This window comes from Gigantopelta aegis, unplaced genomic scaffold, assembly GCF_016097555.1.
Source record: "Gigantopelta aegis isolate Gae_Host unplaced genomic scaffold, Gae_host_genome ctg3417_pilon_pilon, whole genome shotgun sequence".
NCBI classification, from domain to species: Eukaryota; Metazoa; Mollusca; class Gastropoda; order Neomphalida; family Peltospiridae; genus Gigantopelta; species Gigantopelta aegis.
The window spans coordinates 862-17,124 of NW_024533333.1; the positions used below are offsets into that span (position 1 = coordinate 862).

At 35.6% G+C, this 16,263-nt stretch overlaps 1 protein-coding gene across 1 annotated transcript; it reads right to left on the reverse strand.

Moving 5' to 3' along the window:
* Positions 1-1,259: 1,259 nt before the first annotated feature.
* LOC121392152 (ATPase family protein 2 homolog) lies at positions 1,260-11,306 on the reverse strand (the record flags this gene model as incomplete). The annotated part of the gene is made up of 15 exons (XM_041523504.1): positions 11,108-11,306; positions 9,343-9,518; positions 8,951-9,112; positions 8,563-8,646; positions 8,388-8,513; positions 8,264-8,340; positions 8,165-8,218; positions 7,956-8,076; positions 7,828-7,908; positions 7,700-7,783; positions 7,499-7,652; positions 4,914-5,082; positions 3,949-4,056; positions 3,162-3,256; positions 1,260-1,389 (listed from the first exon to the last, which is right to left on the reverse strand). Coding segments are annotated over exons 1-15 (1,820 nt in total), but the record flags the coding sequence as incomplete, so codon positions are not given.
* Positions 11,307-16,263: the final 4,957 nt, after the last annotated feature.

A 16,263-nucleotide genomic window follows, 5' to 3' on the forward strand; every position in this document is an offset into this window, starting at 1 on the left:
TCATATATCTGGTAAAGAAGTGACAAGAATGGATGCACAGGTGTCTCTACCACAACAGCTGCTTTTTTCCTACGTCTCGACCAGACACCACACCTCCCATTCTCCTTTGTTATTATCTACAAACACTTCAGCCTCAACAACCAGTTCTTCCCAGCCTTTTAGGCACTCAACAACCCCCAACTAAACAGGGTATGCTCTCTCCCAGCAGAAGCGTAATCCTTCTCCCCAACCAGGTCAAAATAAAATATGTCCATTCCTCACCATCCCCCCCCCCCCAACCCCCCCCCATCCTAGCTCTCACGGGAACCAGACTTCTTCAGTTCACCACCACCACAACAGCAGCAACAATGAAATCTTTAGCGTCCACTTCAACTCCTTCTTCCTCCCCATCTTCGCTCTACCCTTACTTCATTCCTCACATTTGCCTATAACTGTCACAGATACTGATGTTATATTACAAAACAAAAAGGGTTCAGTTATAACACCGCAACTAATGGCTGCCCAGGCAAGTTTGTAAGTGTCTCCTAGCCTTACAACGAGGACCAGTGACCACTTGTAATTGTAAAATAAAGTTGTCATTACTTGTGTCTGTATTCCATGCCAGACATGCGAATGTGTTAATCCTTGTTGTGTTTCTAACTTTTTTTGCTTGTATTTTGGTGTCATTTTCATCTTGTTAGATATTATGATTTTAGAAATTGTAAGTTTGCTTTTTGTAAATTTCCTGTCATGTGATTGTCACATGATCTTAGTATAGGCTTTAATCATAATTCACCTCATGTTGTACTATATTTGTTATTATACTTTCCTCTTGCCCTCCTTTCCTTTAATAAAACAAATGTTTATTTTTGATCAACAATAATATTAAATTCCAACTTGTCAGCTCATGTGATAGCTCATTTGATCTGTCTTGCATATTTGGTATTATACCAGCGACACCCCCCAACCCCCGTGCGCCCCCCTAATTCCTAAAAATAGAACATCTATTTATAGAACCATACTGTTGAAATGTTGGTTTAATTTGAGAATGATGAACAGAAAATGCTGTACATTGCCATATTATACAACAAAAATACACTGTTTATTTTAGATTTATGCATATGGGTTTCTTGAAGGTTCCAGTTGTCTGTCGTGATGCTCGTGATAATAATAAGTACCGGCCATCGTCCATACATACAGCATTCCATCCTCCCCAGGTTCCATGGACTAAAGATAAATGTATATGATCAGATTGAAGTTCTATTTTAATGGAAACTCACTTGTCCACGCTCGGGGCCAACAACATCACTTCATCATAGTTCCACTTGCTTATTCCAAGGTCAATGTTAAAAAAGAAACGTATCTCTTTGTTTTCATGGCAGTAACCACGTTCCATCCTTGTGGGAGGGGCTAAATAAATGATCGTAATATAATCACATACTTATATCATAGTATTACACATATATAAAACTTACTTGTGATGTAATGTCCTCTGTTGATGAGCCAGAACTTGATAGAACACTTATATCTAGACCATTTTCTGAGCTAAGAACACTAGATATGCTACCAGCTTGACTGTACGCATGACTGTGAAGTGTTTCATTCATAACCTCTTGGCTTCGTGTACCATTATACCATCACTGGACGCTCACTCTCCCGGTAATCTTTTGGTCGTGGGTACAAGGTTGAGGTTGGAATCACTACTGAACCTGAACGTGGTATAAGAGGTGATTTTCTCCACTGGATTCTCCTTTATCAACAAAGAGTAGTCGAATATCCACCAATTCCTCTCTCACGAAGATTACGTCCATTCATAGAGGAATAAGACTGCTATGGGAAACATTTCGAGAGAGACTGCTTGTAGAGCCAGATGAGTTGTGGCGAGGAGAAGACCCTCGTGGTGAAGGGGTGGAGTTGCATCTAGACTAGGTTGAGAGCTACTATCAGAATCAGATGTAGTTCGTAGCAGGATGCATCGTTTAGCAGAAGATGATCTCTCTTCTTCCTCCACTTCCTGGAATGGAGACGGGTAGGGAGGGAGATGAGAAACGGGTCTTTATGCTCTGATGATGTTAGTGGAATAGTCCAACAGCTGGTTCATTGGCATATAGTCTTCTCCTTCAGTGATTGGTGATGGGATGGAACAGTTTTGACTAGAGTGTATTGTTAATGAGTGAGGGAGTGAGTGGGAGAAGTGAATTTTAGAGAAGTCGGGAGGTTGCATAACTACGTACTCATCAATTCCACTGATCCCATACTGCTAGCATTACTAATGTACTGGGCCATACTTCCTGTGCGAGTTCTCTGGAGGGAGTTGGCCTCTTTTGGGAGGGAGTGGGGGAGGATCCCGAGGAGGGGAGGTGGAGGAGGAGCTGACGAGCCACGAGGTGGGACAGGAGGTCCCTCTAAGTAATCTTTTCTTCACAACCATCAGGAGAGGCACGACTATTCAAATGCATAACATCAGAATATAATCTCTTAAAAACTTCAAGTTCTGACATGGGAGACACCAATTGTGACCCTCGCACACCTGTCTCTTGGAGGGACATCAATCTTTTCAATGCAATGTAGCCACTCTGACGACACTTATCTCCAATCAGTATATGAGACAAGTTCAACTCTCGGAGAATACCCTCCAAAGCCAGTACCATTCATAGTGATCTGTTGGCGTCTCTGCCTTGAGGATGTAGATATAAGGGACTGATGTCTCCAGTCTAAGGCAATAGTAATCAGTACTGTCCATTCATTGAATGAGGATTTTGAATTCTAATTTTATTGCAATTTGCAACAGTCACTAAAGTTTCTGGTTTATCCATCAATCATACATTGTACCAGTCCAGTATTCTTGATAACACTCCATAATTTGCCATAATTAACTGGTACACTTTGAAGAGAATCCTTGCTGTCCCCTAGTTTTGTTTGAGACATGATTGTAGTGGGTTAATATTTGACTCGAAAGGAAACTGTGACAAGACAAGAATCCTGTGTGAACAACTGAGCCTCCAGATGCCTGTAAAAGTGCAGGAGAAGGTTCTAGTTTAATGGAAGACTCAATAGCTTCTATCCATCGCAAAGTATCAACTTTGTCGATTGAAGTGAACAAAAAGATTTCTTTTGGTTGAGTTTCAACTTTAAAAATATTACTAAAGAGAAAAAGAGATGAAAATTGTATGTGATACTACCTTCAAACCTTTTCTTGTCAGAGACAATAGCAACATTAGCTCCTCTAAAATCTAGCGAAGTCTCAAATTGTTTCACACCTTCATCTTCTTCATCGCTATAACACAAGAGACTTGAACCATCTAACAAACACCCAGTATCTCTGCCAGCCAGAACAATTTTTAGGTTTTAAACTTCCTCCACCAGACACTGGATCACTTTTGACAAGATACCCTCTAGTACGAGTATCTAATGCATTACGATATGCAGGCTATAGAAATATAGTACTTCTTATCTGATCTAATTGCTTATATAATCACTAACATTTGTTTTATTGACGCTATAAACTTCAAGTAAAGACTTTTCAGGCGTTTCTTATGCCACAATACAAATTGTGCTGAAGGAGATACTGTAGCTTTGACATTCATGACTTTATCATCTGGTCCAAGATACTTTACTGGTTGATGGGACTCGTCTAACAAAGCAATAGCATAGCTATAAAGGAAACAGAGAGAGTCTAGTATGATAGGAAAATTCTAAGTAGTACCTTCTGTGATCAAGTTCATGTTTGCCACATTTAGCTAGTGCTATTTGGACAATGGTCAACCATTGTGGTTTTCTTACTACACACGATTATGACACGAGGATGAAAAGGAGCTTACCAGTGCTGTGTATACTCGAAGTAATCCTCCACCCTTGAGAGAGAGAGGGAAAGAGAGAGAGAGAGAGAGAGAGAGAGAGAGAGAGAGAGAGAGACGAGCTCAATGACACCATTTATATTGTTTTATAATAACTCACTTTTCCTAATACAGACTGATAAGATGGCTCTTAACTTTACATTTCTTGGACAACTTCTTCTCAATAGGGTTATCTTCAAATAGTGATGTAGTTGGTCGGGGTGGTCGCTCATCACTAATACTGCAAAAAGACACGTGGGACATCACATGCTACATACAATGTGTAATAGACCAACCTTGCTAACATTGTCTCCATGGGTCAAGTAAGAGTGAGATGACTTCTCGAAATAGAGGGTCTTTCAGTTGGATTAACTGCCCAGCATTTCATCATAAGAGCATAAAAAACTCTTCCAGACAACCATGAGGTTGAGCAAGCCTGTATCCTTCACTTATCTAAACAAGTGATAAAGAGATAAAAATCAACAAGATTGGTGGATATTTGGTTGTGCAAACAAAGGGAGTGTTGTCTGCATGTGAATGTACCTTGGCTTTGACTTGACTGTTACTGAAATTAGCATAAGGAACAGACCAGCTGTGACAAACTCATATAATAAGATACCATAGCTCCTATAGGAATGTGATATACATGTACATAATAGTATGAGAAGTATGTGTAACATAATCCCTTTGTGTTTTGTGTGATCATTATTTGTCAATAATGGGATAGGCAGGAGACCCTTTGTAGTTGCCTGAGTTGTTGCTACAAGCTAAAGCATAACTATATATCAATAAAGACATTCCTTAGTACAAATGGTTAATCTGTTGATTCGTTTAAAGGGGATATTCAAATCTTTGAAACTAAAAGTGGACATGTTTTAACATTAGGTGAAAACAGTAGTAAGTGTTTTAAGATTGATTAATTACAAAATTCCAGATACTTTCAAAGTCAACAAGGAGAGAGTCTACAATAACTACTAATCTAGGTACTATCCCAGCAAAAATACTATTTATAATATCATGAGATTTATTAAATATATTCATAGACAATGCTGTCAATATTTATAGATACCTCTCTACTAGTAATACCAATAGACTTACCAAACATCACTTTTTTTAGATACAAGTCCCTGTCTCAATACTTCAGGTGCTGTCCAACGTATGTTAAGAGTTGTCTCATGTCCTCCACTTTGAGATGGGTCAAGACTTGTTGCATGTTCAAATCTACTTAAACTAAAGTCTGAGATTTTGACTTCTCCTTCAGCTGATACTAAAAGGTATGAATTAGTCAAGGAAGATAAAAGATACAAGGTGTGTGCACATGTGTGTGTGAATTTATTGCTGTAGAGTAGGATATATTTCGAGCAGCTAGATCACAATGTAGTATGTTCTGTGAATGGAGGTATTCCATTCCCATGGCAACTTGACGAGCATAACGAAAAACTTCCACATCACATAGCTCTCCATGGTGAAGAAGACTTAACATCGAATGTGGCAAAAGTTCCTGTGTGTGTGTGTGTGTGTGTGTGGAGAAAGAGAGAGAGAGAGAGATGTGTGATTTGACAAAGATTCTTCCAATAGTAGTGATATTAATGCACATACCAACCATTATATATAATTATAGTAGTCTCACAGCTTATCTCGTGATCTCAATGAAGTTGTGTAGCTAACCTCAATAGTAAGTTATTATATCAAGTACTACTCCTAGACATGTAGGTCATTCATTACCCTCAAGTATTTCAAGTAGTCACATACTTAAAGCATTGTTGATACTACTGAAAGATTCTGTGGCCATTATCATAACTACAGGTGAAAAGGTTGTACCAAAAGGTTGTTCAGATAAGGGTGTACAAGAGAGAGGGCTGGTCTATTTGGATATCATCAATGGATATCCTGTGAAGTCTCACTGGTCATAATGTTATCATAATTATTAATGTTTATTAAGTAATATTAATGATTATGTATGTTTTAAACAGACGTTGTTGGACATCTTTGACAATAATTATTATAAATAAAAGTCTTTGTTTCTTTTGTCTTTTAGAAACTACACTGCTTTGTTGATGTGGCAGAACTATTGTTTGGTTAGTGTTTTATTCTCTAGTTTATAGTTTCATTCTCACTATTTTTTGTACACAATTTTTATAAGTAAACCAGCTGTTAATTTGACAATTAACTTACAAGAATGAGTGATGTTGGTTCTGCCAGCAATGTGGCACCAAGAAGACGCACAACATGAGGATGATTCAGTTTGCTGTATGTATGGGGGAGAGATAGGTAACTATAATGAGCTGTTTGTTATAAAATGTTTTGTCTTCTTTTGCTTTTAGCTGAATTGTCTCACCTGAGAATGTCTAGTTCTCTTTTGAATGAGTTCTTGGCTATGACTGTGCAATCTGGCTTGAGTGTCTTAATCGCTACTTCCTGCCATCCAAATGACCTTGAAAGATATCTCCATATTTGGACATCCCAAGGACTTTAGTGAAGTGTAGAGCTGACGAGGGGATATCCCATCCGAAGGGACTACCAGTTTGTCTTCTTCGTGTGACTAGCTCTCTCATACAGCTTCTTAACTGTTTAAATTTATCATCACCATCGGGTAGAATATAGTACTCTCTCCTGAATAAAAGGATAAAGTTTAGATCAGATAGAAACTGTACAATATCTCTCTGTTTTTCATTTCTAAGTTGTATAATTGACATTTAACAGATTAAGTTAGTGTGTGTGTGTTTAGCATGTGATCACATAATGCATCAACTACAAAAAATAATGTAAAATGTTGTGTTATCTTGTAAAACATGTTCTAAGCTTGTAAACAATAGTTTACCACCAAATTTCCCGCAATTAGGAGCCAAAAAGAAAAGGCAATATATGTCATATAAGGTCAAATCTCATATTACTTGAAATAATGAGTGTTTGCTATATTTTACAAATTTTACAGTAAAAAGTTGGTCTCTGGGTAGGAGGTGAGAACTCAAGCATATATTTCTTGTGTGAACAGTATATACTTATATTCATGAATACTTTGTCAAAAATTTACACAATGATCTCAGACAAGAACAGAACATTTGAAATGAAGAGATATGTCTACTATTACAAGATACATACCTGTTGTTGAAATCCAATACTTATCAACAGCTCAACTACTCCTGGTCTGAGTAGAAACTACAAAATGATACGGAGAGAGACGTATATTTGAGTAAACTAATTAAGTGTTTAGAGAGCTCTTAGCTGGTTTCATAGATTATGGTGTTAGCTTACGTTATAAATTATATATATGTACAACTAGGCCTATTGTTAGCCACTGACTTTACTGCTAGCTCTTAATCTTTTGTGCTTCTCGCTGAAAGGCTCTTGAATTATATTATGGAACAAAGCAAGTATGAGACGAGTGGTCTGCAGGAATTCGTCCACACTGCATGCCGTTAACTGCTCCCAGACTTGATCCATTTCGACTAGTACGTGCTACTACAGTATGCTATTGTCTTACTGTATTGCAACTAATACCGTCAAAAAGTGCTGCATCGACTCACAAGTGACGCTGACGCTGTTATATCTACCAACCATTACGTGGGCGGACAGCCTGACATCCACAGTTGCCCACATACATATTAACACAATAAATATTGTTCATTATTAATAATTTATTAATTATTCATTACTTATTGTAACAAATTACACCATCAAACTTTGACTGTAATTCTCATAGAATGTAATCATGCTCAAATCAGTTTGAGGCTTAACAATTTTTAGAGCATCTTCAAAGTGTTGTTTACAAACAGTCTTTGAATTTATATCTTCATGTAATGAGCATAAAGCAGCTTCTTGAACTAGAGCGACCATCTTTTTAAAAAATTAGAGAGAGTATTAATAATTTTTAGATAGCGTACCTCAGCTCCTGAGAAATTGTGAGTCAATTGGACAAGGGAGCTAATATCAACATCCTCGCCAACTGGTGTCTTTAGAAACTGAAGCTAAGGTTCCAAACAAATAATAGTTAAAGGGAATTTTTTCTTACTTTTAATATTTCTGATCTAGTAATGTCATTAGGTAATGGAACATAAATATGACGGTCAATACGACCAGGTCTTATTAATGCCTAACTACCATAAACGACACACAAACAAATTAGTACATATTTCATACCTTGTCAATCAAATCAGGTCTGTTTGTAGCAGCAACTATGAGGACATCTTCTAATGTTTCTACACCATCCATTTCCGTCAAGAGTTGTGCCAATACACGATCACCAACCTTTGATCCCTCACTGCATAAAACAAATGAACAAGATTCTTTACATAAAACAAATAACTTGAAAAAATTTAAAACCGTTTTACTTTCTTATTGTACCTCACCCTTGACGATGAGTTGCTAAGGCATCAATCTCATCAAAAAATATGATTGAAGGGCTGCCCCACGTGCTCGACTAAACACCTAAAAAACTATAGAAATACGAGATCATTCTGCAAAGTCCTACCTGACGTACAGCTCTTTCAGAGTCGCCGACCCATTTACTGAACAATTCAGGACCCTATTATTAATCATTAATTAATTCAATAATTAGAGTGTTACTCAGACTTTAACAGAAATGAAGTTTAGACCACTTTCTGTAGCTAGGGCACGAGCAATCATTGTTTTACTACACCCTGGTGGTCCATAAAGAAGTACTCCACGAGGTGGTTGAATACCCATTCGTGTAAACACCTAATCAGAAGATAAAATCTTTTTATAATACATAGTTATATTGCCACACCTCAGGATGAGTGAGTGGCCACTCAACAGCTTCTTTAAGCTTCTGTTTAATCTCGCTCTCACCTCCTATGTCATTCCATTGTACCTAAAGACAATATTGTGCATATTAGGGTATATTGTGTGGTTTAACAAGCTTTGGTGTGTCTGATGAACCTAGTTAGTGCTTGCTACCTGTACATGTAAACAATGTCATTAATGTGTGGCTTCTTCAAGGGAAGGAGATAGCTAGCCACATGGAGGGGCTTATGATGTCAAAGAGGTTGAGGGACTGTTTTAAATCAAAGAAGTTTAAAGGAATGTGGTTTTCAGTTCCTTTGGAGAATGTGTTATAGAAATTGTCGTATATTTTGTGGTCTGTAATTAAGTAGTTAGTAAGTATCCTCACTTACTTTAGGTACTTCAACAGTCATTTCTTTCATTGCACTTGGACAAACACTACTTAGAGCTCTTTTCATATCATTATAATCAACACAGACAGTGTTGGTTATTGTATGACCCTCCACTTTGTAGCTTCTTCTCAATGCTATGTATTGAGCCTCTTGACATACCATCTTTAAGCATTAAATATAGAGAGTGTTAATAGATATACAAAAATTAACTAAAAATAAAATAACAACTATTAAAGATATACTAGTTATACAATAATGTATAGACATATAGTTATAGTTATACCCAGCTGTACTAACAAGCATATAAAGGTTCCAGATATTTACAAACATTAAATGATGTCCTAAATTTTATTATCAATTTAGCAAGGCAATTTACAAAACAATGAACTCACTTTCAAGTCAGCGCCAACATGACCATAAGCTGTCTGAGCTAATTTATCAACTTCACTTTCATTAAGACTATGACAAATATTTTGTAGTAGAAGAGACAAGATAGCTTTTCTTTCTGATCCATTTGGTGCTGGTATTTCTATTTCACGATCAAATCGTCCAGCTTTTTCGCAGATTACTATCAACAATACTTAATTTATTAGTGTTGCTATGACAGCCATGTGAGGAAGGGATGGTCCCTGTGAAATAGAGTCCAAATGTTTCATTAAGACAACAAGTATCGCCGCTCAACTTCAGTAGGACGATATCTCGAACTGGACATATCATATCAATATCATTAATGATCACTAGACTAGGAGCATTTTTCCTTTGCTTCAATGAACAGCTGCTTTAGTTTTACATCCTCCTCCATCCATTAATATATCAGCAACATTGACACTCTTACCCCAAACACCAGCTTCATGAAGTAGAGCCTGCGCTAATAACGTCTTCCCTGTTCCAGAAGGACCATGAAGAAGGAAGCCATGAGGAAAATTGATTTGAGAACTTGAGATAAGAGAAGGATTAGACAAAGGATACACTAGAAGTTCTCTGAGTAATTGGATTGGTTTCTCTAGGCCACCCACATTTGATAATGAAGGAAGAGATTGAGACAATGGAAACGATAAAATATTTGTTTTGATATGGATCTTGGTTGCCATGGTAACTTTACCGATTAACATTGTTTGAAGAATTGATAAGATATCTTTCAAAGGGTAATCCTCTTTAATTGAACTGTCGTTATAACTTTTTGTTTCTGGTGTGGATGTACAGGGCTGAGGACTAAAAAATGCATTCTTGACTGGTACAAATGCACTCTTTCTTGGTTTCATTGGAGTAACACTGGAGATAGAGAGGCCACTCAAGTCCAGCGATAAATTAGTATCAAAACTGCTGGTTCAGCAGTATTAGTTAACGTCATCGAGTCCACAATAAAGTCTAGTTCCAAGCCATGATATGTGACACAGAGGTGGCTACCCTGACATAGTACTAATCCTTCTAATGAAAGCAAAGAGAAATGGTATCATTTATAACAGCATCATTTCACTAACCATGTTTAACAAGGAGGTAATTCTTAAATGTTTCATTCAATGGAAAGATTTCCTTTGATCTGTTGTTGTGTATAAGGTCATATTATGATAAATTTAAAACTATGAACTTAATATTTTGATAGTATCTATACTACAGTCCTACCAAAGTATACTCCATCCACTTGATATATGCTGTATATATTATGTACCTTATTGTTAACACTAGATCAGTTATAGTTGAGAAACGAAATGATCTAGGAAGATTTTCAACAGAAATTATAGAGCCTTCTTCAATGGATCCAATACTCAGTGTAGTAGTTTTACTACAGATTGCCCCTAAAATAAAAATTAAGAATTAATTAATAGGAGCAAAGAGTAACTAACGATCTAGTTCCAATGACTTAATGGCCATGGTCTGGCAAGTGTAATTATCTAAATACAAAGAAGGGGCATCCTTATTTTTAATATTTATATTATGTTTGTGTAATGTTGATCAGAAAAAAATGTAAAATAATATATTATTACTCTGTCTTGAGTAGACCCAGTGGTTGCTATGAGAACGGGCTGTGCAATTTTAATACTACATTGTTTCATTGTGTCCGGATGAAGATAAATAGCAGCTGTCTCATTGGAAGAGCTGTAATAATAATAATAAGTTAATAATAAATAGAGTAGTTATTATTTATTCATGACTTACCTGTAACCACGTGGGCAGTACTCGATACAACATGCAGGACATCGTCTAGTATGTATCCACCTGGACTGGCTCGAGATAGCTCAGTTCGATCTATTGGATACTGATCTACTTTCCATGATGGTAGCAACAGTTTCATGTTAAGATCTCCGTCAACAGAGACCCAAACGCGAGCAGACTTCTTAGCCTTTTTAGGTGGCATTTGTTCAAGTTCCTTAATCAATTAATTTTAAGTACACGAGCTCAATGAATATTATTACGTCACTTTAACAATGAGTTTTGGACCTTTTAAAGGCTTTTTCTCTTCTGTATTTGGTAGAGATTGTTCTGAAATAGAAGCAGATCCCAGTGCTGACCCCTTTGATAAGTAAGATTCAAAAAAGGAAGAAAAAGAGGGTTATTTCCTCGTCTATAATAGAGAGATATGTAAGAACTTTAAACAATTTGAAGAGAGCCTGGAAGACTTTTCTCGTTTACCAATATTCACTCCTCCAATTGGCAGTGAAGGTATTGTACTAGCTCATTAATCCAGTTGTATCAATCTGTTTGACTAGATCACTCTGAAGGCAATAACACTGAGGATCCAAATCGAAAAAAGTTGATCCTCATTCATTACGAGATTCCATTTTATCACCTCATCATAATACCCCAAGAACCCCTGTATGTAAAATTCCTAGTATGCACAAACATTATACCTTTGTTAGGTTTCTAGAATTCAGAAAACATACCAAGACCACCAGGAGATGAAAGTGGGTGTCGGTCATTTCTTGCTGTTGTTTTTTATGTTTCTATTAAAACAGATCTTGACGAACAAGTTGAACAAGACCCTAGTCTCTTAGATGGCTTTTTAGAGGACAAACCAAGAGGCTGAACCAGAAATGAAGAAAAATCGTTCATCAAGTGTTGAAACAGTCACCATCAGAAGACCAGATGGGGTAAGACTGAACAAAGAGGAACGTTTAATGTTCTTTGCCTACACAGAGTATTGAAAGGAGAGACAGTTAGAGATTCTGATGGCAATGAGGAAGTAATAAATATTGAAGTACATCTCTTCCTTTTTTGTCTCTAGGTGACAGTCACAATAACGGGTCCTAATGATAGGAGAAGTCCCATCAATAGAGGGAAGGTAACATGTACTTTGGTAGACTATCGGACTGGTTGTGGTCCAAATAATATCACATGACCTCCATTTATTTGTATATTATATGATTGTTATTATATCATTGTATTCAAAGCACATTTTAAACTACAGAAAGAAATGATGAATCGTTTATTTAAGTTGGTCAAAAATATATCACTTGAAGTATCAAAGTACTGATGTAGAGTCTGGACAATGTACTGAGCTCTAACTGTGTACTTACAACATTCTATGAAGTAATAGCGATTACATTCCTTTCTAAAACACTTCCCCTGGGGAAGTAGATGATCACCAAGGGTCTCAGGAAGCTGAAGAGAAATACACAGTTTATCTTGTAACAAATTAAAGGATTGTCCCCTAGTGAAGCTAACATAGCATAATTATTAATATTTGGTTTGTTTAAGTCTCTTACTTGTTTAAAAAAAATAAAGATTTCTTAGACACATTTCAAGAAGTGAATGAACAGATTGGCAAAAGGAAATTGGCGAAAATGGTTGGGTATCATCATTAGTACTGCTATCTATCAATCTGCAACTGAGGCACATATTTGTACATACTAACATCATATGCCAAGTACCTGATTACCTATGTTACCTGGATACCTTATACCCAATATAACTATGTACCTATGTCACCTGTATACCCTATACCCAATATAACTATGTACCTATGTCACCTGTATACCCTATACCCAATATAACTATGTACTTATGTCACCTGTATACATATTTACTTCTAACATTAGAGAAGCTCACGTATGTAAATCTAGTTGTTTCAGAGAGGGTAGAGAGATCAGTGAGATTGGTATAGATAAAAGATGAGGATTATTAGCTAGTGAAAGTGTTGTTAAACTTAGCATTGAAGAAAAATCTAGGAAGAGATGTTTTGTCATGTTTTTACAACAAAAAACTGCCAACCTTCAGGTAACTTGATGAGATTATTGTTCATCAGGTGAAGTGACTCCAAGTGATGTAACAGTGTCAACTGAAAGAAAAGAAGAGAGATGATTGGAATGACAATGAAAAGTCTTTAAAGTGGAGGCACAATAAAAGATGGAGGAAGAAAAAGAAGTTATTTGGTTATAAGAAACATCTAAGATCTCCAGACGAGAGCTTGCCATAATTCTGAAAAAAAGATAATAAATATTTATTACTAATTTATATTTCATACCATCTGGTAATGATATAAGTTTATTTTTACTAACAACTAATTCCTTTAAATTTTTCATGTCACCAAGTGAAGAAGGTAACATAGTTAGTTGATTACCAGTCAATATAAGAGACTCTAATGATGGCAGCTGTGAAATTTCTATAACTTTATATAAAATATATTATGTAGTCAATGTTAAAATTATTATTTGACCTGGTGGTAGATCTTGAAGTTTGTTAGTGTGTAAATACCTTGAGGAAAATTGTTAGAGTTGAGCTTGGAGATCAAAAATAAAACTTACAGTAATTTTTAATGATTTTAAATTGACAATAGATGGCACCTGTATGTGAAGTGAAGAGAAAATAATTATGTTATTTCTATCAAGCAAAGTTCTTTCTAAGGACTAGATGACATACTATAGTTTTAATAAGATTATATTTGAGATAGAGATGGTACAGTTTGATAATGACACCATCTACTTTGACAAATTACTTCTGGAAACTCCTTCAAACGACAATAATTCAGTGATAGTTGATGTAATCCTTGATTTTCCATTGCCAATATTTCGCTCTCTACTTTACGTTGACGTGATCTTTCTATCTCCAGAGCAACGTTTTGTTTCTTGGACAGCCATCAGAATACAATTTTAACCCTTTTTAGCAACAACACTCAGTAATTGTATAGAAAATAAATTTTTAAGATTTTAAGCACATTAGTTATAAATGTAGATAACTTTCTATAAATTTCTTATAACATGTTCAAAAATTATTATAAAAAAATTGCAAAGTTAGAAGAATGTTCATGATCCTCCTTCACATCAACCAACAAGTGCTTTGTGACTGAATGAAGTACCATATCAGAACTCAAGTTAGTGGGTGATGAATTGAATTTCTGAAGTAACAAAGCTATGGTGTAAAAGTATTATATAAAAATAAAGTACCTGAAAATAACTTGAGTAGACTGTTCAATTTCTTTCTTTTGTAATATATTTAGCATCTAAAAAAATCTCTTACAAGAACTATTGAGATCCTAGACAACACCATGTGGAGTAGTACTATATTGTTCCCCACACTGTTGAAAAAAGAAGAGAAATAATTAAGTATAATGTACTTGAGATGTGTGAAGTCTAATTTTAGATCTTTAGTGAGAGAGAGAGAGAAGAGAAAAAGGTTCAGACATGATTGAAATCCATGTTGTTTTTTCATGGAAGAGTGCTTGGTTTTGATGCTGTAAGAGATACTGTTAGAACTTACTGGAGTACTTGGATCAATGGTTGAGTTAAATCCAATGTTGACACTACAGAAAATATTGTAAAGAACTTACAGCACTTGTTGAGTTCTTGATCAATGGTTGACTTCTTCAATTCAATGTTGCAATGTTAATGCCATTGGCATTATTGTAAAGAACTTACAGAACTTACTAGAGTACTTACTTAATCAATGGTTGAGTTTTAAATCCAATGTTGACACTACAGAAAATATTGTAAAGAACTTACAGCACTTTGTTGGAGTTCTTGATCAATGGTTGACTTCTTTCAATTCAATGTTGCAATGTTAATGCCATTGGCATTATTGTAAAGAACTTACAGAACTTACTAGAGTACTTACTTAATCAATGGTTGAGTTTTAAATCCAATGTTGACACTACAGAAAATATTGTAAAGAACTTACAGCACTTGTTGGAGTTCTTGATCAATGGTTGACTTCTTTCAATTCAATGTTGCAATGTTAATGCCATTGGCATTATTGTAAAGAACTTACAGAACTTACTGGGAGTACTTACTTAATCAATGGTTGAGTTTTAAATCCCAATGTTGACACTACAGAAAATATTGTAAGAACTTACAGCACTTGTTGGAGTTCTTGATCAATGGTTGACTTCTTTCAATTCAATGTTGCAATGTTAATGCCATTGGCATTATTGTAAAGAACTTACAGAACTTACTGGAGTACTTACTTAATCAATGGTTGAGTTTTAAATCCAATGTTGACACTACAGAAAATATTGTAAAGAACTTACAGCACTTGTTGGAGTTCTTGATCAATGGTTGACTTCTTCAATTCAATGTTGCAATGTTAATGCCATTGGCATTATTGTAAAGAACTTACAGAACTTACTAGAGTACTTACTTAATCAATGGTTGAGTTTTAAATCCAATGTTGACACTACAGAAAATATTGTAAGAACTTACAGCACTTGTTGGAGTTCTTGATCAATGGTTGACTTCTTTCAATTCAATGTTGCAATGTTAATGCCATTGGCATTATTGTAAAGAACTTACAGAACTTACTAGAGTACTTACTTAATCAATGGTTGATTTTAAATCCAATGTTGACACTACAGAAAATATTGTAAAGAACTTACAGCACTTGTTGGAGTTCTTGATCAATGGTTGACTTCTTTCAATTCAATGTTGCAATGTTAATGCCATTGGCATTATTGTAAAGAACTTACAGAACTTACTAGAGTACTACTTAATCAATGGTTGAGTTTTAAATCCAATGTTGACACTACAGAAAATATTGTAAAGAACTTACAGCACTTGTTGGAGTTCTTGATCAATGGTTGACTTCTTTCAATTCAATGTTGCAATGTTAATGCCATTGGCATTATTGTAAAGAACTTACAGAACTTACTGGAGTACTTACTTAATCAATGGTTGAGTTTTAAATCCAATGTTGACACTACAGAAAATATTGTAAAGAACTTACAGCACTTGTTGGGAGTTCTTGATCAATGGTTGACTTCTTTCAATTCAATGTTGCAATGTTAATGCCATTGGCATTATTGTAAAGAACTTACAGAACTTACTGGAGTACTTACTTAATCAATGGTTGAGTTTTAAATCCAATGTTGACACTACAGAAAATAT